At 35.9% G+C, this 21654-nt stretch overlaps 1 protein-coding gene across 2 annotated transcripts; it reads left to right on the top strand.

The window, feature by feature from the left end:
• The first annotated feature begins 1406 nt into the window (after positions 1-1406).
• Positions 1407-20673, top strand: upf3a (UPF3A regulator of nonsense mediated mRNA decay). 2 transcript variants are annotated; one of them, XM_062059746.1, is made up of 10 exons: positions 1407-1588; positions 5838-5944; positions 8441-8547; positions 8640-8738; positions 8836-8946; positions 11997-12052; positions 12130-12288; positions 12350-12477; positions 15361-15643; positions 20146-20673. In XM_062059746.1, the coding sequence occupies exons 1-10, from the start codon at positions 1457-1459 to the stop codon at positions 20335-20337; spliced, it is 1374 nt and encodes a 457-aa protein (XP_061915730.1). In that variant the 5' UTR covers positions 1407-1456; the 3' UTR covers positions 20338-20673. The 2 variants fall into 2 exon arrangements, with proteins under 2 accessions (XP_061915730.1, XP_061915729.1); XM_062059745.1 differs by having other exon boundaries at positions 15361-15655.
• The last annotated feature ends 981 nt before the right edge of the window (positions 20674-21654 follow it).

Raw genomic sequence — 21654 nt, 5'->3', positions numbered from 1 at the left:
TTTATTCAAGAAAATGTTTTTAATTTAGTTATCTTATTTTATAATTTTTTTTAAAAAGTACCTTATCTTCACCATACATGGTTGTCCAAATTAGGCATAATAATGTGTTAATTCCACGACTGCATATATCGGTTGATATCGGTATCGGTTGATATCAGTATCGGTAATTAAAGAGTTGGACAATATCGGATATCGGCAAAAAGCCATTATCGGACATCCCTAATAAAAAGTATATGTAAGTGCGCACTTGCCGCTCTTTCGATGATGTCACGTTATCGGTGGGAAAATGCTTTTTTAGACGATATGATTTGCCTGAGCGGCTAGGAGACACCGAGAGTAACAAGCGGTAGAAAATGGATTAGAAAGGACATTATTAAAAAATAATAATTAAAAAAAACGTTTCTAAGTTGGGACTTCCCACGGGCCGGATTTTGGACGCTGGCGGGCCGTAGTTTGGGTACCTCTGCTTATAAATGATACCCAGGTGTCACCATCTTCACAGGCAACATGGCATCTGTACAGCTGAAGATTGGTGATGTTTTTGATTATTTTTAAGGGGGAAAAAAAAAAATATATATATATATATATATATATATATATATATATATATATATATATATATATATATAAATGCCTTTGTAGGAGTGCAAACAAATTCCAATATGTACAAATGTTTTAAAATAGCATATTTGTTTTTAAATATTCCTTTTAATCTTAAATGTGCATTTGTACAAATATGAATAACCTCCAAAAATATACTTTTTAAATAAAGTAGGTTTTCTAATATTTAAAAATTTTCAATAAAAACGTTTTTGTAAGCAATTTGTTAGCTGCAAAACCCCATAAGAACGGGGTTTGGTTAATAATTACAAATTGTTATTTAAAAAAATTAAAATGTACGTTTGTTTTTTTTAATTGAACACAAAAACAATGTACAAACACATTAAGCCAATTTCAATACAATATTATTCAAAATATTACCCCAGGTTGAACAATTTACATAGCAATATAAAACAAATAAAATAAAATACGCATGAATTCTCTATATATAAACAAAACCTGTCAAAGTAAATACAAATGAGATTCAAATAAAATGGATACAAATACATAAAAACTTCGCTTACTTAAACAAATTTAAATTCCTCCAATAAACATAATTTGAAGGCTTTTCTACTTTTTACCATCTTCCAAGATTTCGTTAATGACAATTTGGGTATCATTTTAAGAAAGCCATTTTTGTGACTAATAGTTGTATTAGTAATATTTTTTCAATTTTGCTGTCTTTGATGATACAAAAGTAAGTGATGCATGTTTCAACTTGTTTTTTTAATACGTTTTCCCGTCACAAAGCAACTATTTAATACGCGTCCTTAAAACGAACGAGATTTGCTTCATCTCGCGAGAACACAGCAAAGGCAGACACAGGGGGGGAAAACAAGTCGAGAAATGGATCGAGATGAGGTCTGAAAAAGACCAAATGACGGCGAGCAAGGACAAGGGCGTCGTTGAGATCAAGTTCAGGGACAATTCGGGGGAGCTGGACAACATTCCCAAGCAGAAAGAAGAAAAGAAGGAGGTTTTCACCAAGGTACGACGGAAGCTTCCTTCTCTGTTATTGTTTATGTTGCGTGTTGGGGGGGAAACAAACATGGCGGAGGGCGGGAAGCATTCAGCACCACGGACAGAGACTCGCTTCCAGAAACGTCCATTTTCACCCGAATTTACCTTATTTCATCTTTCTTTTGGATCGATATTGGCACCTAAATGACTTTGATTGAGAAAGTACACGAACGCGTTTTAACAGTTATCTTTCGTGGACACTTCATTAGGTACATCCTTGCCTTCCAATACAAATACTTTGGCTAACAGTAATGCACTAAATCACACTGGTAACTTGTTATTGTGGCACTATATTTTATTCTAAATATGCTAGCCAACATACACCAAATAGTATGAAACAAAATGTGCATTAGTCATTTTCATTAAATGTATTTTATTTTATTATATTATATTACAAACCCCGTTTCCATATGAGTTGGGAAATTGTGTTAGATGTAAATATAAACGGAATACAATGATTTGCGAATCCTTTTCAAGCCATATTCAGTTGAATATGCTACAAAGACAACATATTTGATGCTCAAAATGATAAACATTTGTTTTTTTTGCAAATAATCATTAACTTTAGAATTTGATGGCAGCAACACGTGACAAAGAAGTTGGGAAAGGTGGCAATAAATACTGATAAAGTTGAGGAATGCTCATCAAACACTTATTTGGAACATCCCACAGGTGAGCAGGCAAATTGGGAACAGGTGGGTGCCATGATTGGGTATAAAAGTAGATTCCATGAAATGCTCAGTCATTCACAAACAAGGATGGGGCGAGGGTCACCACTTTGTCAACAAATGCCTGAGCAAATTGTTGAACAGTTTAAGAACAACCTTTCTCAAGCAGCTATTGCAAGGAATTTAGGGATTTCACCATCTACGCTCCGTAATATCATCAAAGGGTTCAGAGAATCTGGAGAAATCACTGCACGTAAGCAGCTAAGCCCGTGACCTTCCATCCCTCAGGCTGTACTGCATCAACAAGCGACATCAGCGTGTAAAGGATATCACCACATGGGCTCAGGAACACTTCAGAAACCCACTGTCAGTAACTACAGTTGGTCGCTACATCTGTAAGTGCAAGTTAAAACTCTCCTATGCAAGGCGAAAACCGTTTATCAACAACACCCGGAAACGCCGTCAGCTTCGCTGGGCCTGAGCTCATCTAAAATCTAAGATCATAAGAAAGCTTTTTTATTTCACTTTTGTTATTTTTTTGTTTATTTTAATAGTATTTTTAGAATGTTTAGCTGTGGGCCGCAAATGGCCTCCGGGGCACACTTTTGACACCCCTGCTATAAATAGTAAAAAATTAAATGTGATAAATCTATGGATAAAAAGCAGAGCCTGGCGACGCATGCGCGTTTATCATAACTCTCTCTCTCTCTCTGTCTCTGCCCCTCCCTCACCAATGCTGCACAATTTGTTTTGTTTTCAACCCCTTCTTAACCCTGAACGTACATTGAAAATACATGCAACTCTAACTCAAAATGCCGGACATTTGAGGCATTTAAGAAACTCCGCCCTGACAGCTCCGCAAAAGAGGACATGTCCGGTGAAAAGAGGACGTATGGTCAGTCTATCCTAGCCCGTTAGCTGCTAGCATGCCGTGTGTTGTGCCTCGGTGTGCATTGTTTACACAACGTGCGTTACGCTACTTAATATGTCCGTGTGGAAACTCGTTCGGTACACCTCCGAACCGAACCGAAGCCCCCGTACCGAAACGGTTCAAGTCAAATACACGTACCGTTACACCCCTTATTTTATTACATGGGCTGGGCTATATGTGCTTGGTGTGCCTAATAAATTGGCCTTTATTAACCTTAGCAAATTTAGGGAAAATCACAGTGGATTTTTTAATTTAATTTTAAACAACAATATTGCAGATTAATGAATACGTTTTCTATGGAGGGTTTTTTTGTGTGTTTAATTCGAACAAGTATGCTAACAGTTACTGAATTTAAACTAACTAAAACATATAATTAAGACAATGCAGTTGGGATTGGCTGTAATTTTGTGTTACCAGTCAATCAATCAATCAATCAATCAATCAATCAATCAAAGTTAATTTATATAGCCCTAAATCCACAAGTGTCTCAAAGGGCTGCACAAGCCACAGCCACATCCTCGGCTCAGATCCCACATCAGGGCAATGAAAAACTCAACCCACTACAATGAGGAAACCTTGGAGGGGACTGCAGATGTGGGGACCCCCCCTGTGGGCGACCGGTGCAATGGACGTAGAGTGGATCTAGCTGAAAGTGTGAGAGTCCAGTCCATAGTGGATCTAACGTAATAGTGAGAGTCCAGTCCATAGTAGATCTAATATAATAGTGATAGTCCAGTCCGTAGTGGATCCAACATAATAGTGTGCGAGTCCAGTCCATAGTGGATCTAACATAATAGTGTGAGAGTCCAGTCCATAGTGGATCTAACATAATAGTGAGAGTCCAGTCCATAGTAGATCTAATATAATAGTGATAGTCCAGTCCGTAGTGGATCCAACATAATAGTGTGAGAGTCCAGTCCATAGTGGATCTAACATAATAGTGAGAGTCCAGTCCATAGTGAGAGTCCAGTCCATAGTGGATCTAATGTAATAGTGAGAGTCCAGTCCATAGTGGATCTAACATAATAGTGAGAGTCCAGTCCATAGTGAATCTAACATAATAGTGTGAGAGTCCAGTCCATAGTGGATCTAACATAATAGTGAGAGTCCAGTCCATAGTGGATCTAACATAATAGTGAGAGAGTCCAGTCCATAGTGGATCTAACATAATAGTGAGAGTCCAGTCCATAGTGGATCTAACATAATAGTGAGAGTCCAGTCCATAGTGGATCTAACATAATAGTGTGAGAGTCCAGTCCATAGTGGATCTAACATAATAGTGTGAGAGTCCAGTCCATAGTGGATCTAACATAATAGTGAGAGTCCAGTCCATAGTGGATCTAACATAATAGTGTGAGAGTCCAGTCCATAGTGGATCTAACATAATAGTGTGAGAGTCCAGTCCATAGTGGATCTAACATAATAGTGTGAGAGTCCAGTCCATAGTGGATCTAACATAATAGTGTGAGAGTCCAGTCCATAGTGGATCTAACATAATAGTGAGAGTCCAGTCCATAGTGGATCTAACATAATAGTGAGAGTCCAGTCCATAGTGGATCTAACATAATAGTGTGAGTCCAGTCCATAGTGGATCTAACATAATAGTGAGAGTCCAGTCCATAGTGGATCTAACATAATAGTGTGAGAGTCCAGTCCATAGTGGATCTAACATAATAGTGAGAGTCCAGTCCATAGTGGATCTAACATAATAGTGAGAGTCCAGTCCATAGTGGATCTAACATAATAGTGTGAGAGTCCAGTCCATAGTGGATCTAACATAATAGTGAGAGTCTAGTCCATAGTGGAGACAAGTCAGCAGCGCAGAGACATCCCCAACTGATGCACAGATGAGTGGTCCACCCCGGGTCCCGACTTTAAACAGCTAGTGGATCATCTGAGGTCACCTGATAACCTCTCCACACAGGAGAGGGGGGCAGAGCAGAAAAGAGACGGCAGATCAACTGGTCTAAAAGGGGAGTCCATTTAAAGGCTAGAGTATACAACTGAGTTTTAAGATGGGACTTAAATGCTTCTACTGAGGTACTATCTCTAACTGTTACCATTCCAGAGTACCGGAGCCCCAATAGAAAACGCTCTATAGCCCGCAGACTTCTTTGGGGCTCTGGGAATCACGAATAAGCCGGAGTTCTTTGAACGCAGATTTCTTGCCGGGACATATGGTACAATAGTCAACAGTCAGAATTCAAACTCTAAATCCCGACCCCCAATTCTGCGCACTTTGCTGATAGTCCCCCCCCTCGTCTCCTCTCCGGAAGCGCACGAAATCGCGCACAAGAGGTGGGGTTGCAGGTTCGCTCCCCGCCTATTGACATCCAAATCGCTGCCTTTGTGTCCTTGGGCAGGACACTTCACCCTTGCCCCCGGTGCCGCTCACACTGGTGAATGAATGATGGGTGGTGGTCGAAGGGCTCTGTAGTCACCGCCACACAGCTGCATTCACAAGAAAGAACGGTACTGGTACTTTTCAAAGGCAGTATTGTACCGATTTCAATCAATTAGTATCGCGGTACTTTATTAGTACCGGCATACCGAACAACCCTAGTGGGGGGTGATGTATCTTCTGTAATCAATCTAGAGTACTAACTGCCTGATTGCAGGTGGTCATTCGAAGACTCCCCCCTCACCTGTCGAAGGAGCAGCTAGAAGAACAACTCAGCCCGCTGCCGTCCTACGACTACTTTGAGTTCTTCCCGGCCGATCAGAGGTATTTTTCTCATCCTTTGTACAATAACAACCCCTTTTTTACTCCAGTGCTCGAATTTAACCACGGCAACCGCCCTCATTATTTGCCGTGATGCCCTAAATAATTGACCAACATCTGTGACTGCCCTTGACTTTTTACTTGTTAATGGACTAGGGATGTAACAATAAACGGTACAATGATAATTTGCGATAAAATTTCAGACGGTTAGTAATACGTCTAATTTTTTAATTACAGAAAAATGCATTTTAGGCAACAGGAAGTCAGGCGCAGGCACAATAGCGTAGTTTGGTTTGATAATCACTACACGGACTTTGCTGCGGAGATTTCCCCTCGGAGTAAACGGAGCCAAGCGCTTGGTTTAACGTCATTATCCCTCGCTTCCCGGCGTGCGGTTAAGAGCGCACTGCTGTGTTTAGATGGAGACAGGTGTGGACAATATTGGAGACATTTGTCCCCACATTAAAAGTAAACAGCGAAGGAGAAATCTATTTGATGTTTTGCAGCCGGCGATGTGTCGTGAACGATGTCACAACTTATTTATAGTCTTTACTTTGTTGACTGGGATGTTCACTTCTCCTTTATTTAACTGCATACTGTATCAGTGTTCAGATAACATCAATACTAGCTCAAATGTTTTGTCATCTCATCGAACTGAACGAAGGCTGTGAAGTTTGTGTATGCGATGTGAGAGGTATCACCCAAACTGTTGTAGTGAACCAGGAGAAGAACAAAGCTTGTTTATTAGACTTCATCTTCATTAGCCAAACTGCCTAGTGTTGTATTTTAATATCAAAAAGTAAACACAAGGTTTTTATACATTACTTTGTGTGTTTTTCATGTCACTAAGGTATTACTTCAAAAAACATTCATGTGACACAGCATTTTGTTAATGTTTTATTGTGTGTAGTTGATTCCTATATGACATATTTCTGCTCAAACTCTTAATGGATCTGTCCCCATACACCATCTACATGTACATAACTTAAAATATATATATATATATATATATATATATATTTTTTTAAATACCTCCTTCTATCAAAATGTAAAAATGGAGATAAAGGCATTATGTAATGACAAAAAGCTGACAAGTTGATATTAATATTGAATTAATATATATATATATATATATATATATATATATATATATATATATATATATATATATATATATATATATATATATATATATATATATATATATATATATATATATATATATATATATATATATATATATATATATATATATATATATATATATATATATATATATATATATATGTATATATATATATATATATATATATATATATATATTATTGCATGGACAGCACCTTTTAGCTCTTATTTCCAAAACTGTGTACACTACTGAATTTGGGTCTTAATGCTGCTTATGTGGACACTTATACTGCCATCTGGTGGTGTCAGAAGAGTATAACATACAATGGAATTTGGGGAAAAAAAGTGTAAAAATAAGAATTAGCATGTCACTAAACATGAAGTACACGTTTGTGTACTTATGGACTAAGTACATCATATCAAAAGATGATTCTTAGTTTTTATTCTAATTAGGGTCCAATAAGCCCAAATAGCAAAGAGAAATTTAAAAAAGCATGTAAACAAACAGCTTGGGCCTTAAGAGGATATATATATACAGTGTTTCCCATAAACTGCCAAGATACCTGTGGCGGTGGGGGCGTGGCTATGGGCGTGATCACCATGACATCATCGAGTAATTTGCATAATTTACTACAATGATATGATTTTCTCTAAAAAGGCTCAAAAAATTTATACTTACTAATTAATAATAAACATCCATCCATCCATCCATTTTACAATATAATTACAACATTTTATGTACATATTTATATACAGATTTGAACAATAAGTTATTCACTGAAATATATTTATTAATTGTGGTTCTTACAAAAAATATATCTTATAAAATATGAAAGCTAAAATGTCTCTTAAAGCTCTGCCCCTTTAATTAGTGCATACTAAATAATTTATCTTTAGCCTACTACTACAACCATATTATTTACCAGCAACATAAAGTAAAACAGAGGCAGAGGTGTCCTGCCACAGTCAGTAACAAATAAACAGAAAACAGTAGTGGTCAAATACAAATAAGGCAACAAAAGAAGTATCCTACACTTCTCTTTTGTAAAGTAAATGTGAACAGCCTATATGGGCATCTACATCAACTATATGATTTGCCTGAAAAGCTGGACAGGACAAAAAAAAATATTTAAAAATGTTTTATTTATTTATTTGTGGCGGACGTAATTGTTTCGTGGCGGGCCGCCACAAATAAATGAATGTGTGGGAAACACTGATATAGCACGCTTTGGAGCCCCTGTCTGGAAAGAAAATAATGTTTGCCTCGGTGCCCTAAAATATGAGCCCTCCTTTTAGGCAACACTTGCCTTGACCTTAAAAAGTTGAAATTCAAGGCCTGTTACCCTACCAATCCCACACCTCCTGTGTCCGCAGTCTGTATCCACACCTCTTCTGCAGAGCCTACATCAACTTCAAAAACCAGGAGGACATCCTTTTGTTTCGCGACAGATTCGATGGCTACGTCTTCATCGATAACAAAGGTGATCTTTTGTTTCATCACTTTAGAAGTAAATGTCAGCTTTACAGCTCTCTCTGCGGGTGTATAAACAACTACGACATGATGGTGTTCCAGGCCAGGAGTTCCCTGCTGTGGTAGAGTTTGCCCCCTTCCAGAAGATCTCCAAGAAGAAGCTCAAGAAGAAAGATGCTAAAGCTGGGAGTATCGATGAAGGTAATGAGATGGTCTTTACGTGCAATTTATGAACGAGCAGAGAAAACGTATATCATGAAACTTTGTGTTTGGTGCTTTAATGACATCATTTCTTTAGACCCGGAATATAAGCGCTTCTTGGAGAATTACTCCTGTGATGAGGAGAAGTCCATGGCCAATCCAGAGACTCTGTTGGTGGAAATCGAAGCTAAAACCAAGGAACTTATTGGTAACGTTGCTGCTTTTCCAAAAATACCCTAGATCAGGGCTGTCCAACTTTTTGACTTATTATTACCGTATTGGGCATAAAAATTTGGCCGGGTGCCAAAAGCCGACTGCATGCAAGGTAACCATATATATACATATATATATATATATATATATATATATATATATATATATATATATATATATATATATATATATATGCAAGGTAACCGTATATATATATATATATATATATATATATATATATATATATATATATATATATTTATGTATATATATATATATATATGTATATATACATATATATATATACATATATATATATATATATTAGGGCTGCAACAACTAATCGATTAAAATCGATTATTAAAATAGTTGCCGATTAATTTAGTCATCGATTCGTTGGATCTATGCTATGCGCATGCGCAGAGGTTGTTTTTTTTTTGTTTTTTTTTATAAAAAAACATTTTTTATTTAAAAAAAAAAAAAAATAAACCTTTATTTATAAACTGCAACATGTACAAACAGCTGAGAAACAATAATCAAAATAAGTATGGTGCCAGTATGCTGTTTTTTTTCAATAAAATACTGGATAGGAAAGAAATGTAGTTTGTCTCTTTTATCCGAATAGTAATCGATTAATCGAAGTAATAATCGACAGATTAATCGATTATCAAATTAATCGTTAGTTGCAGCCCTAATATATATGTATATATATATACAGTATATGTGTATATATGTATGTATGTGTGTATATATTAGGGCTGCAACAACTAATCGATTAAAATCGATTATTAAAATAGTTGCCGATTAATTTAGTCATCGATTCGTTGGATCTATGCTATGCGCATGCGCAGAGTTTTTTGTTTTTTTTAATTTAAAAAAATATACAGTATATATATATTTTTTTTAATAAACCTTTATTTATAAACTGCAACATTTACAAACAGCTGTGAAACAATAATCAAAATAAGTATGGTGCCAGTATGCTGTTTTTTTCCAATAAAATACTGGATAGGATAGAAATGTAGTTTGTCTCTTTTATCCGATTATTAATCGATTAATCGCAGTAATAATCGACAGATTAATCGATTATCAAATTAATCGTTTGTTGCAGCCCTAGTATATATATATATATATATATATATATATATATATATATATATATATATATATATATATATATATATATATATATATATATATATATATATATATATATATATATATATATATATATATATATATATATATATATATATATATATATATATATATACAGTATGTACTGTATATGTGTGTGTGTATGTACATACGATAATAACATAATGGATACAAGCGGTAGAAAATGGATGGATATATAATTAATAATTATTATAGTTGAAAATCAAGAGTATGTAAAAGTTAAACTCCGTGATAACCTCTTTAAAGCTTTGTAATCCATCAGAAATATCAAGCAGCTAAATGTTAAACATGGATAAGTGTGGAGAAAGTGTTAAGCATTTTTTTCCATCATGCCTTGCAATGGTTTTAAATTTTGAATTTGTTATGGTGATGGGAGTTTTGTTTTTTTATATTATCCACAAAGTTCAGTGAGCAGGTTTTGTTTTATATGTGATGTGTGTTGACTTTTTGTGCTGGTGGATAATTTTTTTCTGCACCATGACTAGGAAAGGTTGTTTGGATTAGGTTGTTATCTAAAGAAAGTACCGGTACTTTAAATGTATATATATATATCTGCTTGACTTCAATGCAAGTTGTCCATCAAACTGTACACTGTAAATACGACAATAGATTTTATGGTAACATTCTGGCCAGTTTATTACCATAGATTTTACTGTGTTTTTTTTTTTACAGCATATTACTGTAAATGGAAAAACGGAACCACTGTTTTTTTTTAATGATAAAACATCAACCGCAGATTTTACAATGAAAAACTGGCAGCTCAAAGTTTTACCATTAAAAACAGTGGTACTGTTGCTGGATTTACAGTAATATGCTGTAAAAAAACACCGTCAATTTTACAGTAAAAATCTGGTGATTGTGCTGCTGGTTTTTTTTTTGTAAAATCTACAGATTATTTGTTTGCAGTGTACATTAAAAAACAATGATCAAATGCATATGCAATTGTGTCATAATATCATGAGGCAAATCCTTATAGAATTATATTCATATTGCAGGGTTTCCCACACATTCATTTATTTGTGGCGGCCCGCCACGAAATAATTAAGGCTACCACAAAAATGTTTTTTTTTTTTTTTTTAAATGTTTTTTTTTTGTTGTCCTTTCCAGCTTCTCAGGCAAATCATATAGTTGATGTAGATTTCCATATCGGCTGTTCAGATTTACTTTACAAAAGAGAAGTGTAGGATCAAGATTTTTGGAGCTCTTTGTTCAGTGGATCAGATGTTTGATGAAGCTTTGTGTCTATCTACCACCACTACTGTTTTCTGTTTATTTGTTACTGACTGTGGCAGGACACCTCTGCCTCTGTTTCACTTTATGTTGCTGGTAAATAATATGGTTGTAGTAGTAGGCTAAAGTTAAATTATTTAGTATGCACTAATTAAAGGGGCAGAGCTTTAAGAGACATTTTAGCTTTTATATTTTTATAAGATATATTTTTTGTAAGAACCACAATTAATAAATATATTTCAGTGAATAACTTATTGTTCAAATCTGTATATAAATATGTACATAAAGTGTTGTAATTATATTGTAAAATGGATGGATGGATGGACGTTTAAAACAAAACTGTTATTATTAATTAGTAAGTATACATTTTTTGAGCCTTTTTAGAGAAAATCATATCATTGTAGTAAATTATGCAAATTACTCGATGTCATGGTGACCACGCCCATAGCCACGCCCCCACCACCACAGGTATCTTGGCAGTTTATGGGAAACACTGTATTGTATTCCCTGTTACAAGCCATAACTCAATGGAAATGTGTTTTACACCCCTGGTTTTGTGTAATAACACTCAGGTGTGATTGTGGTATTCATATGTACATCTTACTAAGAGCTGTCCCTAATATTCTGCTGCTTCAGCAAAAAGGACAACACCCCTGCTGGAGTACATCAAAAACAAGAAGATGGAGAAACAGGTAAGACACAACATCAACAAAACATACACCTGCTAGTGGGTTTCGATGATTAAAAAAACAACAACAATAACAAACAGAGAATACGAGAGGAAAAGCGAGAGGAGCGGCGTCGACGGGAGTTCGAGAAAAAGCGCCAACGGGAGGAGGAGAAGCGAAAGCGGCGTGAGGAGGAGAGGCGCAAACGCAAAGAGACGGACAAGCAGAAGAAACTATCAGACAAAGACATCAAAATTAAGGTAAAAACTGTGTATTATTTTGTGTTTCCTGTGACTGTGGCGCATAACGGTGGGCTTCCAGCTCCTGAAAAAGAGCGACCGGGATGAGGACGCCGACTCTGACCGCACGAAGGACAAGAGCGAGGAGACAGACAGAGGGAAATGGGACAAATCAGGCGGACAGATGAAGTCAAAGGACCCCAAGGAAAAGTAAGCGTGGTGTTTTATGTGCGTGTGTGTGACGCCACCATATAAGGACAAACGACACAGATGGCAAATAGGAAACGTGCGACGATAACCATAGAACCAGAAAATGAACTTTTTGGACAATGTAGCAGCTACTCAGCACAATATAAATATTACTACTACTAATAATAGTAATAACGATGACGATCACAATCATGTTTAATCATTTTAATAATAACAATCATTATTTTTATAAAAACAATTTTTTCCAAATGTTTCATTAAATTTTATTAAATTAAAATATTGCATCAATCATAAAAATACATGTTTTTCTATGTTTAGGTCATTCTTACACATTTTACAATTGTATTAGAAAGTTAAAATAAAAAGTGTTTCATCTTAAACCAGGGGTCCCCAAACTTTTTGACTCAGGGGCCGCATTGGGTAAAAACTAATTTGACCTGGGGCCGGGCTGTGTATATATATATATGTATATATATATATATATATATATATATATATATATATATATATATATATATATATATATATATATATATATATATATATATATATATATATATATATATATATATATATATATATATATATATATATATATATATATATATATGTATTAGGGCTGCAACAGCTAATCGATTAAATCGATTATAAAAATAGTTGGCGATTAATTTAGTCATCGATTCGTTGGATCTATGCTATGCGCATGCGCAGAGGCAATTTTATTAAAAAAAAAATTTAATTAAAATTTTTTTTTTTTTATAAACCTTTATTTATAAACTGCAACATTTACAAACAGCTGAGAAATAATAATCAAAATAAGTATGGTGCCACTATGCTGTTTTTTTTCAATAAAATACTGGAAAGGATAGAAATGTAGTTTGTCTCTTTTATCCAATTATTAATCGATTAATCGAAGTAATAATCGACAGATTAATCGATTATCAAAGTAATCGTTACTTGCTAATATATATATATATTTTTTAAAATAAATATATATATATATTAGGGCTGCAACAATATATATATATATATATATATGTATATATATATATATATATATATATATATATATATATACATATATATATATAGGGGCTGCAACAACTAATCGATTAAAATAGATTATAAAAATAGTTGGCTATTAATTTAGTCATCGATTCGTTGGATCTATGCTATGCGCATGCGCAGAGGCTCCTTTTTATTTTATTTTTTATTTTTTTATAAACCTTTATTTATAAACTGCAACATTACAAACAGCTGAGAAACAATAATCAAAATAAGTATGGTGCCAGTTTGCTGTTTTTTTTGCAATAAAATACTGGAAAGGATAGAAATGTAGTTTGTCTCTTTTATCCGATTATTAATTGATTAATCGAAGTAATAATCAACAGATTAATCGATTATCAAATGAATCGTTAGTTGCAGCCCTAATATATATATATATGCATGCGCAGAGGCTACTTTTTATTTTATTTTTTATAAACCTTTATTTATAAACTGCAACATTACAAACAGCTGAGAAACAATAATCAAAATAAGTATGGTGCCAGTTTACTGTTTTTTTTCCCAATAAAATACTGGAAAGGATAGAAATGTAGTTTGTCTCTTTTATCCGATTATTAGTCGATTTATCGAAGTAATAATCGACAGATTAATCGATTATCAAATTAATCGTTAGTTGCAGCCCTAATATATATATATATATATATATATATATATATATATATATATATATATATATATATATATATATATATATATATATATATATATATATATATGCATATATATATATATATATATATGCATGCGCAGAGGCTACTTTTTATTTCATTTTTTATAAACCTTTATTTATAAACTGCAACATTACAAACAGCTGAGAAACAATCAAAATAAGTATGGTGCCAGTTTGCTGTTTTTTTTCCAATAAAATACTGGAAAGGATAGAAATGTAGTTGGTCTCTTTTATCCGACTATTAATCGAAGTAATAATCGACAGATTAATCGATTATCAAATAAATCGTTAGTTGCAGCCCTAATATATATATATGCTACTGTTTTTTTTCTCCCGTTTTTTTTTAATAAGCCTTTATTTATAAACTGCAACATTTACAGACAGCTGAGAAACAATTATCAAAATAAGTATGGTGCCAGGATGCTGTTTTTTCCCCCAATAAAATAGTGGAAAGGATAGAAATGTAGTTGGTCTCTTTTATCCGATTATTAATCGAAGTAATAATCGACAGATTAATCGATTATCAAATTAGTTGTTAGTTGCAGCCCTAATATATATATACATATACATGTGTGTGTGTGTGTGTATATATATATATATATATATATATATATATATATATATATATATATATATATATATATATATATATATATGTATATATATATATTCCAAGCACGATGATGTCACGTTATCGATGGGAAAATGTATTTTTAGACAATATGATTTGCCTGCGCGACTAGGAGACACAGAGAGTAACAAGCGGTAGAAAATGGATTAGAAAGGACAGATTTTAAAAAATTATAATCAGGGGGGGAAAAAAAACAAACATTTTTTTTAACTTAGGACTTCCCGTGGGCCAAATTTTGGACACTGGCCGGATACGGCCCGCAGGCCGTAGTTTGGGGACCCCTGCCTTAAATAATATGCTTCAGTCAAATTCCAATCATAGGGTTAAATAGTGGTATTTACTTTTGTATGATTTACTTATACAGTGGTTCACTTCTTCTTACACTTGTTTACTGTATCAGTTCCACCCTGGAACAGAGTGCTTCTATTCCCATTGTTTCCTTGGAAGAAAAACTTGTCAGCATTATTAAACTGTTTGAATGTTGAACAACAACTGCAATGTCTTCTGCGGCCACCAGAGGTCAGGCTGAGAGCGACAAGGAGCAGCAACAGTGCCGCCGGCCGCGAGACAAGGAGCACCGCGGCAAAGACGAGGAGAGGAAACGCCAGCGGCACCACTACGACTTCGACAAGTTCCCGCGGCGCAAAGACGAGACCAAGTGGGGCAAAGGCTACTGCCAAGACCGCGCCAAGAAGGAGGGCCATCACCACGCCTACGCCTTCTGCCCCGACGGCGCTGACAAGCAGATGAAGGAGGACAGGGACGAGCCGGGAAACAGGAAGGAGCGCCTCCGAAACAAGGTGAGCCAGAAGGTGAGCATGATGGGAAGCCATGTTGGGGGTTGTGCACTTCATTTTCCTGCTGGAAACATATCTGTTCTTGGCTAGAAAGTTAGTGCGGGTCTGGATAAAGGGATCTAGTTTCACTTTTACTGGTACACTCCACTGGCATTGGGGGGAGAAAAGTGTACGCCAACACAGGGACAATTCAGGGCAGGACGCTTTACGACAGGCCTGGGCAATTATTTTAACTCGGGGGCTAAATTTAGAGAAAAAAAACGTGTCTGGGGGCTGGTATATCTATTTTTAGGAACACTAATACAAAACCTCACAATAATGTCTGATTAAAAGCTTAAATTCCGCTTTAAAAAACAGAATGGAATTTTTATTTTTTTTACTGAATGAGACACCCAGAATGTACTTGAAGATAAAGAATGTTGTTTGCCAATAAATAGCTTCACACAACCATTAAGCATGAATGGAAGAAAGGTTTTTGTGTTATCATTAGGGATGTCCGATAATGGCTTTTTGCCGATATCCGATATTCCGATATTGTCCAACTCTTTAATTACCGATACCGATATCAACCGATACCGATATCAACCGATATATACAGTCGTGGAATTAACACATTATTATGCCTAATTTGGACAACCAGGTATGGTGAAGATAAGGTACTTTTTAAAAAAATGAATAAAATAAAATAAGATAAATAAATTAAAAACATTTTCTTGAATAAAAAAGAAAGTAAAACAATATAAAAACAGTTACATAGAAAGTAGTTATTAATGAAAATGTGTAAAATTAACTGTTAAAGGTTAGTATTATTAGTGGAGCAGCAGCACGCACAATCATGTGTGCTTACGGACTGTATCCCTTGCAGACTGTATTGATATATATTGATATATAATGTAGGAAGCGGAATATTAATAACAGAAAGAAACAACCCTTTTGTGTTAATGAGGGAGGGAGGTTTTTTATGTGGATTTAATTTAAAAAAAAAACCCGATACTGATAATAAAAAAACCGATACCGATCATTTCCGATATTACATTTTAACGCATTTATCGGCCGATAATATCGGCAGACCGATATTATCGGACATCTCTAGTTATCATTCATATTCTCTGAAGAACGGCCAAGAAATCATCAATTCTCCCAGGGTATGTAAACTTATGAGCACAACCGTATATTTTTTCTGTCAAAATGAAAATAAATCCATTACATTTAGTGAGAAAATATGAAGTACTTTATTGACACTGATTTCTGGTCTTGTCATCCTCGTGCGGACAGAAGGGTGACACGGCAGTGCGGCTGCATCGAAAGAGTCGTCGGAGACGCTTTGCTAAACAAAAAGTTGCTTTATTACAAGCGAGTGTCATTATACAGGTCTGCAGCACCTGGAGGAGGTCAGGTCAAAAAAAATGAGGCACTCCTAACCTGGAGAAGCCAAACCATCAGTTTTATATTCCTCCTTCCTGTCTCTTGTGTGTGTGTGTGTGTGCTAAGTCAGGAGAGCACATCCTGACCGTAATTTAGACTTAGACAAACTGTAAAAATCCACAAGGGAAAGTTCCACACAGTAGTGTAGTGGAAATGTCCAAATCTTAAACAGGAACAAAAGAGAATTTGTTACAAGAGATTTATTTCATCATAATCAGATGGTACAAGGTTGGATTGGGTTGCCATGATTACAGACAACGTTCCTGGAGACGTTGGGTGTGTGCGCTCGTTCACGAGAGCGTATCACCCAACGTCAACCTTGGACATTTTCCACTACAGTATCTCAGTTACAAAGGATGGAAAGTGTAAGGATGGAAAGGATAAAGTAGACTAAAAATGTACCGTAGTAGCAATACAACATATATGTAATATTTACATATTATATATACAGTATATGATATATACTGATATATTATTATATTATATTTTTATATAATATATAACAATTACCATGTACAATATTACAGTATATGTAACAGCTGCAGCATAAAATAGAGAGTAGATCCAGCAGAAAATATACATTTTAAACAAAGAGAGGTAGCTAACATGTCATAGACAGTAGAGATGCGCGGATAGGCAATTATTTCATCCGCAACCCCATCACAAAAGTCGTCATCCACCCGACATCCACCCGAACTAACATTTTATCAAAACCACAACCGCCCGCCACCCACCCGTTGTTATACATCTAATATAGACGATACAAGGCATTCCTGTTAAAGAAATGAGACTGATCCAATGCAGCAGAGACATTCAATGCGTGCCACGCAATATCTCTTGGCCACGCATTAGAGCATACTTGCCAACCCTCCCGGTTTTACCGGGAGACTCCCGGTATTCAGCTGGAGCTGGAGGCCACGCCCCCTCCAGCTCAATGCGGACCTGAGTGGGGACAGCGGCGACAGTCTGTTTTCACGTCCGCTTTCCCACAATATTAACAGCGTGCCTGCCCAATCACGTCATAACTGTAGAATGATCGAGGGCGAGTTGTTGGTTTCTTATGTGGGTTTATTGTTAGGCAGTTTCATTAACGTCCTCCCAGCGCGGTAACAACACACAACAACACACGTCACGTTTTCATCTACCGTAAAGCAGTTCGTCTGCCGTAAACAGCAATGTTGTGACACTCTTAAACAGGACAACACTGCCATCTACTGGAAAGCCTCCAGAACACTGAAATTCAAGTATTTCTTTTATTTATATGTATAATAAAATAAATTTAAAAATATATATATATGAAATACTTGAGTTGGTGAATTCTAGCTTAAATATATTCCCCTCTTAACCACGCCCCCAATCACGACCCCGGCCCAACCACGCCCACCCCCGACCACAATTTCTTCCCCCTACAAAAACCTTCCCCCCCCCCATTTACTTCCGTGGTCATGTTTCCTCTTACGTCATTGACAGCGATCGATAGCACTTCGTCTTTGACAGCTGCTGGAATCTGAAGAAATCGATGATTGTTTTATTTTTGTACAGGCGCGAAACAGGACAGTCGCGTGCGGGTTAAGGACCCCCGGCAACTTTGTAACTTTATTGGACGCAGCCCCGGAAGTAAATGGGGGGGTGGGGGGGGGGGGCAGCAGTGCCTGATGAATAATTGCCTGTTTCAAAGAGTGCTGCTCGTTTTTCCTATGTGGGTTGTCACATATGCATGTACACTAGATCAGTGGTCCCTAACCACCGGGCCGCGGCCCGGTACCGGTCCGCGGACCGATTGGTACCGGGCCGCAGAAGAATTTTAAAAAAATTAAAAAAAATTAATTTTTATTTTTATTTTTTTATGAAATCAACACAAAAAACACAATATATACATTCTATATCAATATAGATCAATACAGCCTGCAGGGATACAGTCCGTAAGCACACATGATTGTATTTATTTATGTAAAAAAAAAAAAAAAATTTTTATTTTTTTATTTTTTTAAATACACCCTCCACCCCTCCCACCGGTCCGTGGGACAAATTTTCAAGCGTTGACCGGTCCGCAGCTACAAAAAGGTTGGGGACCACTGCACTAGATGGCAGTGTTGCCCTGTTTGAGACTGTCACAGCATTGCTGTTTACGGCAGACGACCTGCTTTACGGTAGGACCAAAACGTGACTGTTGTTGTTGTGTGATGTTGCCGCACTGGGTGGACGTTCATGAAAACTGCCTACAATAAACCCACCTAAAGACACAAAGAACTCGCCCTCGATCATTCACATGGGTAACAACATTTAACTATGTATTTTTTTTCCTGAATTGGTTCAACCGCCACCCGCCCGAATCTATTTAAAATCTATTTTTTTCGTCATGCAACCGCCCGACCCGCGGATTACCCGCGGACTCCGCGGGTGTGCCCGCTAACCGCGCATCTCTAGTAGACAGATATCATCTATTGCTGTATGGCGAGGGATTATACAGATTGAAGGAGTGCGGAATGAATTAAATAAATAAATGGAGATGTTCGTGTGTAAGTGTCTGCAAAACAACTGCTTTAAGTCATAACTTAAATGTTGGCGTTGAGCTAGACAGGTAGTCTCTTCTCAAGGATAGGGCTATCACTTTTGCTGTATGGCGAGGGATTATACAGATTGAAGGAGTGCGGAATGAATGAAATAAATAAAAGGAGATGTTGGTGTGTAAGTGTCTGCAAAACAACTGCTTTAAGTCATAACTTAAATGTTGGCGTTGAGCTAGACAGGTAGTCTCTTCTCAAGGATAGGGCTATCACTTTTGCATTCTGAAGTCTGAATTTATTGCCTCTATTAACCCAGTCCACATACGAATGTCCAACTAAGGCTCCTTCATTTATTATGGGCTCAGCTATTATTTACTTAAACCCGGTGGTTCGCTTTCTCCAAGTTGAATATAAACATTCACCATATGCAGAACATAACATTCATTCACTTCAACTCATGTCATTTCCAGGTGTTTGCGGGCCAGATCTGGACCCCGGGCCTTGAGTTTGACACCTGTGACTTAGATGAAGTGTGTTAAACTCAGGTATGTTGTGACCCTCCTTTATTGTCAGGACCGCCCGGCCATGCAGCTGTACCAGCCTGGCACGCGCAACCGCAAGCGGGTCAACTCGGCGGGCAAAAGCTACGACTGCATGCCGCCCGAGCCCGAAGCCGAGCGTTGTTTCGAGGTGGTCGCCATGGCAACAGTGCTGGATAAAGGCTACGACAACAAAGAGGAGCGTGAGCGCTCTGGATATTTGTAAGAATACTTGTCATCATACTTATCAACACAACTGTGGGATATTTCTGACAGCTGTTTGTCAACCTGACTGTTTTCTTACGCAGACATGAAACATGCAAATATGAACTAATTTGCTGGTACATTCCATGCAGGTGTGTGTTGAATCCAGGGTAAAGCCTAAAATGTATTATAATTAGATGGAGATTTCTACGAGGAACTTCCTCGAAAGTAACATGTTTCATGCTAATTTACAAAATGAACATGCTAATGCTAAATGTTGTTTTCCAAGCTTTGTGTATTTTACTTTGCACATGAATTTGCTGCGTTGTACAAGAATAAACCACATCATGTCACATGACGCATTTCCTCTTTCAATGTACACCTTTTTTAAAGTGTTTGACTTGGATTTATTTACTTTTTATTTTTCTTTTTTAAATTCTTCATGTTTTATTTATTTGGTTTTATTTGACACACAAAAAGTGTTTTTTTTTTTACAATACAGAAAAAATCCCCTCATTTTGAGTAAAACCTTTTGTATCGTGCTATTCATTTTGTCATTCATTAATTTTTATTTTGAATATATAAATGATTGTATTAATGCTACTTATTGTACGTCAAATGTGGAAAGTTATTTAGTTTAATCTGCTCTTTTCTCCTTTTTTTTCTCATAATGTTATGACATTTTTGCATAACATAACTTTTTCTCATAATATGACATTTCTTACTGTAATGAAAAGTTTTTCTTTCACATACAAGTTTTCTATTCTCTTCTATTGCAACTTTTTTCTCCAATATTTTTCATTTTCATTTTGGTGTCAGTACTCCTTTGTAGTTATTGTCCTATCTCACAACTTTGTGCATTGTTCTTTATAATTTAAACATTTTGGCCCGAATACTCACATACTCATTCGCAAACGATTACAACTTTTTTGTCTTTGCATCAACGACTAATAAATAACATTACAACTTTATTCTCCTAACTAGGCGACATTTCCCTTTATTTTCTTTCGTCCAACCATAGTTATTCCGTGTTTATTTTTGTATGACTGGAATCTTTTTTTTCATATCATTGCAACATTTTTCAACTTTTTTTCCATAATATGACTTTTTTTTTCTTGTAGGGAAATGTTTTTCTTTCGCATACAAGTGACACTTTATTTTCCTATATTACAATTTTTACCCTCTTAGTGCTTGACTCTCTTTTTTCTTTTAATTTAGGCCTTAATACTTCTTTGTAATTATTGTTGTACCACTACAAATTTTTTTCTCATAATATAACCACCTATTTTTCTCGCAACTTAGTTTTCCTTTTTCTTTTCATTTAGGCCCCAATACTCCC

The sequence above is a fragment of the Entelurus aequoreus genome, linkage group LG10, assembly GCF_033978785.1.
Source record: "Entelurus aequoreus isolate RoL-2023_Sb linkage group LG10, RoL_Eaeq_v1.1, whole genome shotgun sequence".
NCBI classification, from domain to species: domain Eukaryota; kingdom Metazoa; phylum Chordata; class Actinopteri; order Syngnathiformes; family Syngnathidae; genus Entelurus; species Entelurus aequoreus.
Note: the sequence above shows the minus strand (reverse complement) of the source record. Positions and strands in the feature narration are given on the sequence as shown.

Coding starts and splice junctions, on each gene's coding strand:
- upf3a (XM_062059745.1), top strand. CDS start 1,457: ATGAGGTCTGAAAAAGACCAAATGACGGCGAGCAAGGACAAGGGCGTC. Junction 1,589..5,837: donor AGAAGGAGGTTTTCACCAAG/GTACGACGGAAG, acceptor GCCTGATTGCAG/GTGGTCATTCGAAGACTCCC. Junction 12,478..15,360: donor TCAAAGGACCCCAAGGAAAA/GTAAGCGTGGTG, acceptor TGCGGCCACCAG/AGGTCAGGCTGAGAGCGACA.